Source organism: Chelonoidis abingdonii, chromosome 11, assembly GCF_003597395.2.
Source record: "Chelonoidis abingdonii isolate Lonesome George chromosome 11, CheloAbing_2.0, whole genome shotgun sequence".
In the NCBI taxonomy this organism is placed as follows: domain Eukaryota; kingdom Metazoa; phylum Chordata; order Testudines; family Testudinidae; genus Chelonoidis; species Chelonoidis abingdonii.
Genome location: NC_133779.1, coordinates 38,800,581 through 38,809,803, shown reverse-complemented (window position 1 = coordinate 38,809,803; position 9,223 = coordinate 38,800,581). Strand labels below are relative to the sequence as shown.

General features: G+C 58.6%; 1 protein-coding gene across 1 annotated transcript in view; it reads right to left on the bottom strand.

The window, feature by feature from the left end:
• Positions 1-3,505: 3,505 nt before the first annotated feature.
• The window catches only part of STK11 (serine/threonine kinase 11), a 74,988-nt gene continuing 69,270 nt past the window's right edge, over positions 3,506-9,223 (bottom strand). Inside the window, exons 9-10 of the mRNA XM_032788104.2 lie at positions 7,857-8,091; positions 3,506-4,181 (exon numbers count right to left, since the gene is read on the bottom strand). Coding sequence (XP_032643995.1) covers positions 7,883-8,091 — 209 coding nt within the window. The 3' untranslated portion in view covers positions 3,506-4,181; positions 7,857-7,882. The remainder of the gene's footprint in view (positions 4,182-7,856; positions 8,092-9,223) is intronic.

The window sequence follows — 9,223 nt, the reverse complement described above, 5'->3', positions numbered from 1 at the left end:
CCTGTGCCAGTCACTTCCCTCCTCCCACCCTGGGGAAGACTTGACCCAGGGCAGGGCTCATGAGCTCTAAGCTGGATGCTCCGGTGCTAGGACCTACGGGAAAGGAGGTACATGGAGCAGCTGGAGAGGGGGCCCAGGGGGTGATGGTTCATAGGGGAGGAAGGGGTGGGGGTGAAGCTGAGGCTTCCAATCAGACAGGCCCTTCAGCAACTGCTGCTAGAAAAATCTTGTTCTCCAGGTGCCAAATTGAGGGTGGGACAGACACCCATACAGTGCCATGAGGGGGCAGGAACTAGAGCCTATCCCAGATGTCACTGCTTCCTCGGGGCGGGGGGGGGATGCTTGTTTCCCATTCCCCCCAGAACTAACCAGCTCCCCCTCCCTATAATACTGGGTCCAAATGGGAGAAGGGCCTGGAGCTAGCATGCCGGGGGGGGGGGGGTGGCAAGATGGGGCAAAGGGGATTCAGATCTCCTAACTTCCCTTCTGCCCCCAGCAGCAACCCCCCCGGCCCTTGAACTGCTCCCCCCCATTCTCCCCCAGGGAGCAAAGCAATGGGCGTTATTTATTTATTGATTTTTATAGAACTGGATGGAGTTGCTGCTCCACGGGGGGGGGGGGAGGGGGAGGGGGAGGGTTCAGCTTTTTACTGGGTTTTGTTCATGTCTCAAAGGATGAGAAGCAAAAAGCTTTATTAACCCTAAGACTCTGTCAGCGCAGGGGAGGGGCAGGGCGGGGTGTGGGTGGAGGAGATGCCAGCCACATGTGTATCCCCCTCACACACCTTGGTGCTCTCGTCACCCCCGTTCCCGGCTGCGCTTCGACATTTGCATGCGATCAAAGAGGCCGGGTCGTTCCTCTGCAGAGTCTGTCCAAAGCACTAACACGAAACCAGAACTCAGCCTTTTTAAACCTATAAAGACCAAGAGTCGAGAGTTTGCCACGCTTTGTTATTGCCTAAGTGCCTTCCTGCAGCCCCCCAGACGCGGCCAGGGCCGGCCCCTCGTTGGGCCATTGTAAACGACGTGGCCCATGCTCCAGTGGCCTCCTGGGCAGTGTGAGGGGCACCAGACGGGCTCCCAGGGCAGGGAGCTGATGGCAGAGGCATTCGAGCTAGGACTGAAGAGCCAGGTTTTGACAGGAAGGAGGACGAGTCTTGCCTGAGATGACTTCCCCAGGGCTGGGGCCCCTGGAACTTTCCAGCCTGGAGGGTCCATTTGCTCTTGCTGTCATTTACCCCACTACCAAGTGGGGGCTGTTCTGCTCTGGGGTGAACGATGGCACAGCAACTCTGGCCCCTTACAGCCGAGGGGAGGGCTGTTTCCACGAGACCGATTTTAGCACAACCCCAAATTCCTGGGCCAGAAGCAGGACTCTGGCCTATGGTCTGGGGTTCAGACTAGATGAGCACCCCAGGCCTTTCCAGCCAGCAGAAACTAGGGCATGCGTGTCCCCTCTTCCCTGAGACCCCTTCCAGAGCAGAACACGCCAGCATCGGAAGCAATCCCTGCAATGGGGGCCTGGGCCTGGGCGCACAAGGCCTCCGTAGTGGCTGAACCTGCCTTTCTAAGGCCGACCCATCCTAGCAGAGCCCGTTTTGACTGTTGGAACGGAGCCCAGCGAGGCTCAGGGGCTGACAGCTCCTTCCAGGGCTGGAGGTGAACGCTGGGCACTCCACTGTGGGCCCAGGAGGGGTTGGGCTCAGCTCCCCTGGGCTGGGGAAGGGGCCGCCCTCTCCAAGAAGCTGGTGACTGCTGAGCACCACAGCAGGAGCTGGATGGGCAGGACATGCCCAGCACCAACCCCTGGACACTAGCAGTGCAGCTGCTGAGGGAAAGTGGAGGGTGGGGACAGGATTCCGCAAAGGCACCGGAAGCCTAAATTCATCCATTGCATGAACGCATGGAGAGAAGAGCTCTCCTCCTCCAGGAGGATGGAGGACACAGGTGGCCAGAACCTGCAAAGAAGGAGGGGGAGGGGAAGGGGACTATTTACACTGCGCTAGACCAGGGGTTCTCTAAAGGTCATTGCACCACAACCCCTTCTTACAACAAAAATTACTGCATGACCCCAGGCAGGGGGACCGGAGCCTGAGCCCATCCAGGTCCTGCTGACAGGGCCAAAGTCGGCCCTGGGCACAGGGGCAAGCCAAAGCCTAGGGCCAACACTCAGACTTCACTCCCAGTAAGTTTAAAGGCCAGCCCTGGCAACCCCCTGAAAACGGGACCACGACTCCCAGTTTGAGAACCGCTGCGCTAGGCCCCTCGTGCAAGGTGCAGGATAGATGAGCAGGATTCCTGCAAAGAGCAAGTACAGGGAGGGCCAGGCCCAGCTTTTAGGGACCAGCTGCACTGCTACCCCATCGCTGATATGGGGACAGCCCTAGGCCCTCAAGGATTCAGCAGCACCACTACCCCCTACAGCTGGCTCAGGGCAGCTTTGGCATCAAGAGCAGCCACAACATGTTCCCTTCGGTGCCAAGTGGCCAGTGGGGTGCATTCTGTTTCAGGAGCTCGGGCTGACCTGGGAGACCCACCTGCCACAGCTGCCCCAGCACAGACCCAGTCTCAGCCTTGTGCTACAGGCTTTTCCATGATGGAGGAAGCCAGAGAGGAGAGATGTGTCTCTACTCCGACTCAGGTCTGGACTCTCCCTGGCCTGGCAGGAAGCAGAGCGCTCCTGGGCCAGGCGGGGCCGGAGACACCATATGCATTTGGGGACCAACCAAGGGCATTGCTAGACCTTAGGGGAAAGCCAATGCTCCACCTCCTGCAGGGGCGGCTCTAGACATTTCGCTGCCCCAAGCAAGGCAGCATGCCGCAGGGGGTGCTCTGCCGGTCGCCAAGAGGGCGGCAAGCGGCTCCGGTGGACCTCCCGCACGCCTGCGGAGGGTCTGCTGGTCCCACAGCTCCGGTGGACCTCCTGCACGCCTGCGGGAGGTCCATCTGAGCCACCTGCCACCCTCCTGGCGACCGGCAGAGCGCCCCCCGCAGCATGCAGCCCCAAGCACGCACTGGGCATGCTGGGGCCTGGAGCCACCCCTCACCTCCCAAGCCTCTGCCTGTGCCACTCAAATGCCTTCAATCTGCTCCCTCGGCCCCCTTCCTCAGCTCTGGTGGCAGCAAACTGGGCTCAGCTGCTGCAGTAGGGGAAGGAGCCCAGTTCAGCACATACATCGTTTTCAGAATTGCATCTCTATGCACTGGGGCTGGGCCTGAGGGAGGGAGGCCAGACGGGGAGACAGAGGTACAACCCCCTCACACCGAAGGCAGGTGCAGAAGGGGTGGGGGGAATTCTGACATTGAGAAACACCTTCCCAACCCCAGAAGCCTTGACACCTAAGCTCTCCCTTTGCTTGCCCCTCAGACCCCCAGCCTTCCCTGCACAGGAGTCCCCACTCCTCCACCCTGAGATGGACCACCGAGCAGTGGCCACCCCAGCCTATGCAGGCAGGACAGCTGGGTCTGCTGCCAGCAGCTGCCTGCAGCAGGACGACCAGGAGATCCACCTCGCAAGATTGGTTTATTTTCTTAAAAAAATAAAATACTAAAAAGAAAAAAAAGCCGCCGCAGAACACAGTCCAGTCCCCCTCCCAAGCCCTTGGGTAGCATGCAGTTCTTGGATGGTCTCACTACCTGGTTCTTTTCCTCATCGGGTTTATTTTAAACACATCACGATGTGTAGGAACCTCTAAATATACCGCAAATATAAACAAAAAAAAGAGGAAAATATATATATATATATATATGTGTATCTAGAACAGTAGTCTAAAACGTAAAGTGCACAGCCATGGCTTTACACAATTCTACTCAGCGAGGGTGGGCGGGGGGGTCGCCCACATGCCCAGTGGGGAGGAGACCTCCACCCAGGCCCCCCCCCCACACCTCACCCTCCAGCTCCCAAATTAAAAAACAGAGGTGGTGTCTTGATTGGCAAAGAGTCGATGCAGAGGAGTGGCCAGCATGGGTGTAGCTGGGGAGAGAGATGGGGGGAGGTCGAGGGCTCCTGCCGGCTTTGAGGGCCGGGCGCCGCTGAGAAAGGGATTGGGAGAGGGAGGGGTGGCGGTTCTGTTTTCCTCCAGGGTTTCTCTTTTTGGATTGCAGGCATAGTCCGCTCCTGGGAGAGACGGAGCTGGGGCGAGGATGACGGGGCGTAGGCTGGCCCAGGCTCCAAAACAGGCTCTGGGGAAGAGAGGAGAGGAGACAATGTTAGAGGTGGATGGAACATGGGCAGCAGGCTGGTGGCACATGTCTGATTTTCCCCGAATGCGGCTTTGGCCTGGTTCCAAGCCCAGGGGGAACTGCACCACTGGTGCCTGGGGGCTCCAGCTGACTACAGGCGGGAGAACGGTGGGGGTTACACACACACAAGGGTAAAGTGCCAGGCTAAGTCAGTGGCCACCACAAGGCCTGGGCAGCAGGTGGGATCTCAACCTAATGCTCTCCAATCACACAGGTGAGAGAGGGAGGAAGGGTCTTGGGTGGGACTTCTCAACAGCAGCAGCCTCCCATCCTACACCAGCCCCTGCAGCCCCCGCTTTGTCCAGCATGTCTTGGCATGGGCAAAGCCCAGCTGTTAACACAGGCACCACTGAGCCTTCAAGGGAACATGGACACAGCAAAGAAAAACCGGTGGCGCTGGGTCTCTGGCTCACGCCATGTAGATGTCTGGGCTGAAAGCTGGTGAGAGTCCCGGATCTGAGAGTCCCACTGCCTACACTGCTGGTTTTAACCCCACAGCCCCAGATAGATTCGATGTGCAGTCCAGAGGTATCCCTAGAGACTCCCTCCAGAGGCCGGTCGTCACTAAGATGCTCCTGCAGCGCTGAGGGTGAGACTCACGCAGAGCCACAGGGACAGGGATCAGGAGACCACAGAGCCCCACCAGACCAGGCAGGAGGCCCTGCCCCCAGCCCTATAAAATATCCTGCGCCTCCATCACACCTTTCAGCCATCAGTTTTTCCCAATACTTCAAGGTGGTCAGTCTCACTAACCCCTCTGGGGACGCTGAGGCACAGGAAGGGGGAGTGACATGACCAGGGTCACCCAGCAGGCCAGTGGCAGAGTTGGGACTAGCATCCAGGCACCCTGACTCTGTGGTGAGAGCATGGACAAGGCCCGTTACGGCTGTGTGCCTGGTCTGTAAAACGGCTAGTGGGACTTTCTGCCTCACAGCTAGGGGGTTAAATCAGATGGGAGGGGGGGTAATTTATGACCCAGAATTAGATTTTGTTAAAAAAGGAGGCTACGAATACCCCCAGTCCTGAGAAACATCCCTGTTAAACCACCAGCAGCAGACACCCTTCCACTTGCCCCCGGCAGCGCCAGCCAAGACCCGCCCCCAGCAGCGCCAGCCTGCAGGAGAACTAGAGCAAGGCAGGCAAGGAGCTGACCACGTGGTTAAGAAGCTCTCGGTTTGATTCTGCCACCAGCTCTCCCTGTGACCACTGGCACCTCTCTGGCCTCAATGGGGATGATAAACCTTCCTTCCTCTCAGTAGCTGCCTTGTCTATGGAGATTGTAGGCAGGGAAGGAGCAGTGCCTGGCACGTCAGGAGCCCCCATCTCAGAGGGGGCACTAGGCCCTTCCCCAATCACACTGATCCGCCTCACTGCTCTAGTCTCCTTCTCCAACACAAGCAGCAGGAAAACGAATTCAAAAAGCTCCCTTAAGGGCAAGGAACAGATGAGGTTGATTTGTTTCGTTTTTAAATGTTTCCAGGTGTTAACCGAAGTGAAAGGACAGCAGCAGCCACCTGCGCCTGTAACCTGCCCGAGCCCCTTTCATTAACCCTGGGGAATTATGCTTTGAGATCTGACTGCAAGGAGCGAACCAGGCTGAAGGGTCCATCTCCAGCAAGTGGGTGGAGGGAGGGAAATGGCTTCAGCACTAGGGAGAGGAAAACCAGCCGAGGTTTCTCTCCACAGTGCTAGTTCCCCCGCCAGGTGACTCACTCCCAGCCATGAATTAAAGTCACCACATGGGCCTGGTACATCGGCCTGCCAGCTGCAGGGGGAGGAACGGGCTTTTATTCCTGGCTTTCTTCACCCCCCCAAGCTGGTCAGGAGCCAGATACCAGCACCCCGGCCCCATGGAGCGTGTGTGACAAGAGCGAGCGGGGACCAGGGATGAGTCAGTGCTGCCTGCGCTTGTGAATTGGAGCGGCAGCAGAGCTGCCGGAGGGGGTGGAGGGCAGGCAGGGCTCTGCAGCTCTGCGAGTGCCACGTACGTGAGCCAGCTGAGATGGGGAGTGGGATGGCATGGCCGCCGGCCCATGCACCCACCACCTGGGATTAGCATCGGGGTTTGTATGTCTAAAGCTGCTCTCTCAGGGGAGCACCAGCTCACCTTGCTCAAGCAAGTCCTGCTCCACTCCGCCCTTGACCCCTTCAAACTGTCTCAAATCCCATTCAGAAGAGGCAGCAGTATGGGAACTTGTGGCTTAGAGTGTGAGCATGTGTTAATGGGAGCTGGCCCTGGGGTGGGGATAGGGGTTTAGCATGGTGGGACCTTAGCCTGAACCCAGGAGGAGGCCTGGGGCAAATTCTGTGCTTATGCCAGCAGCTCTGGCCTGGCGTCTCAGCCTTAGGGCAAGGCTTCTTCTGACACACCAACTCTGCCGAAGCATCCCTGCGGAACAGAGGCAAGGCTGCGGGGGTGAGGGCTGAGGGTCAGGGCAATGCCCACTCCCTCCCCACAGCTACAGTGCAGCAGCTGCAACCCCTCTCAGCTCAGCCAGATGCTGCGGGGGGTGCATGCATTTGGCATGGTTTCCAAAGGGCAGATCCGTGCTCAAGGCCCACGCGTGTCTTTGGCATTCTGCCCCGGCCCCTTCTGCAGCAGGTGGTGGGGCTGCAGAACACAGGGGATCAAGCATCCACCTTGCCTGAGCCGAGGAGCAGCTGGAGGATGGAGCCCTGGGCCAGGATGACTCAGCTGGGCCCCCTTGCTACACCAGCCACAGGAAGGGGGACTGACTTAACCTCTTCCTGGAAGGGGAACATCCTGGAGGCAATAGGCACACTCAGCCTGTTCTCCTGGCATCCTGAGGGCACTGCCCATATGCCAGGGCTACACAGAGTGTGGGGACAGTGGAGGTTCTCCAGGGGTGAATACGATGGGCCTTCCACTGCCCCCCAGGGTCTCCTGTGCACCTTGGGCAACGCTGCTCTGCAGTTGCCTTGAGGCCCATTCACCCTGAGCCTGCTAACCGCAGGCAGCTGAACTGGCCACTTCCTCAGGACGTAACAGGGGTGGCAGCTGTGGATGTGTGCATGGATGGGAGTCAGGTCCTGGGAGACCAACAGTGTATTTTGCTTGAGTCTGACCCACTGCTCCTAGCCCAGGAGCCAGCAAGAGGCAGCAGGACAGGGAGGCGGGTGCAAATGGAGGCAGGTTCTCAGCCTGGTTCCATCACTGTGGGACACGGGTGCCGACAGTGAGAGCAGAGTGGTACCATCCCTGCGCCCTCAGCACCCCAAGGGCAATGGATGCTGCCCCTCCCTTTGGCTTCCAACAGCTGCGACCAGCCCTGCGAAGGGCAGAGTCCCCAGAGCCCTGGGATGCCGGGACACAGCTGCAGTGACGGGGCTGGGGTGTCCTTGCCCGGGTGCTGCTTCCCTCAGAGCTTGGCCATGGCAGATGGAGACACCCGCATGGAGAGACCCCCCCACATCACTGGAGAAGGAAGCAAAGCAGCCAGCTCCCTCCTCCCACTAGGAGCTGTGCTGCTCGTAACCCCCAGCAGGCTTGGCCGTACTCACATGGCTCCTCCCATCCCTCCGAGGACGAGGGGGAGGCTGCAGGGGGGTTTGCTGGTCACCCCCCATTGCTTACAGGCAGCGCAGGTCACGTACCTGTGAAGACCGTGCACGCGTCGGGCTCACTGCTGCTTGCAGGTGGAGAGCTTGCGGATCTTGCTGCTGGCAGAGCAGGCCTTGCGCGAGGGGTTGGACGAGGCGCTCGCCCGCCGCTCCACTTTCGATTTGGTGCTCAGCTGTCCTGGCTCCGTCCCGTTCATGCACACCGGCTTGGGCAGCCCTTTGCCGCGGTTCTGCCCATTTGGCGCGGCCTCCTCGTCAGGCACCTGTCCTGGAAAGGAAGCGGGAACCAGGGTCAGGCAGGTGGGAGAAGGGCCAGAGGCGGGGAGGTGGCATGCTTAGCTGAACACTAGCTCTGCTCTAGTTCAGGATGGGTGTTGCTTTCTAAGTGCACTAAGATCCACACACTTCCTGGGGTTATCTCAACATTTGCTGTTCCTCACAGGGGCATAGGATAGTGTTAGTGGCCCAAGCCTGGGGTCATTAGAGCAAGAGATTCCCAAAACACAGATGGGGCAGGAACACAACAAACTTTCCCTTCAATAACTTTTGTAACTCCTGGTTGGCACAAGCTAAACCAAGGTGTCTAAGAGAGAAATGTGCATGTACAGCAAGGCTCAGGCGGTTACCAGCTGGAGAGGTTCCCGGCAGTCTAGTCTCATTGAGCTTGGATGGCTCAGGGTGATCTCCTGCAGCTGCTGAACCTGGGTTACCCCCATGCCCTGCCCTCACCAGCTTTCACACGTTCCTCACATCCTGCACCAGCTCCCTTTGGAAGCTCTGTGCTGAGAGCAGCATTTCGGAGTTAAGAACGCTCCCTTCACTGTGTGTCCCCTGATGGGTCTGAGAGGAGTGACTCAGTGCTGCAGAAAAACCATTTCTAGAGGAATCAATTTCACAGCCTGGTCACATTTCGGCTCAGGTAATGTGTGTTTGGTGGGGAACTGGGGGAGTGACATTAAATGAGAACAACAAACACCCACCCAGCTCAGCAGGGCCCAGGACACTGAGGTGTGTACAATGCCCGTCGGCTTAGCCTGCCATGCTGCTCACGCTACCCCCGTCGGATGGAGGGCTGAGAGGAGATGTCAGATTGCTCGTCTCTCCCACCTCCCTGCCTCGCCACCAGCCCCATCCAAGGTAACTTCCATCTCACAGGAACGTCACGCTCCAGGGCCCTTCAGTTATGACTCAGAGGCTTGAGTAGAAGCGAAGGCTGTGAGGCGATTATGTGCAATTTTCTTTAAAAGGATGCGCAGATCGTCTCCCTGCCAAGGCCATGTCACGTCAGCACTATACTTGCGCCAACCATCACCCCACCTCTGCTGAGCCCCCCAGTACGGAGGGGAGTGACACATGGTGGCGAGTTGTAGTTTCCTTTGGGGGGGGGGGGGGAGAGGAAT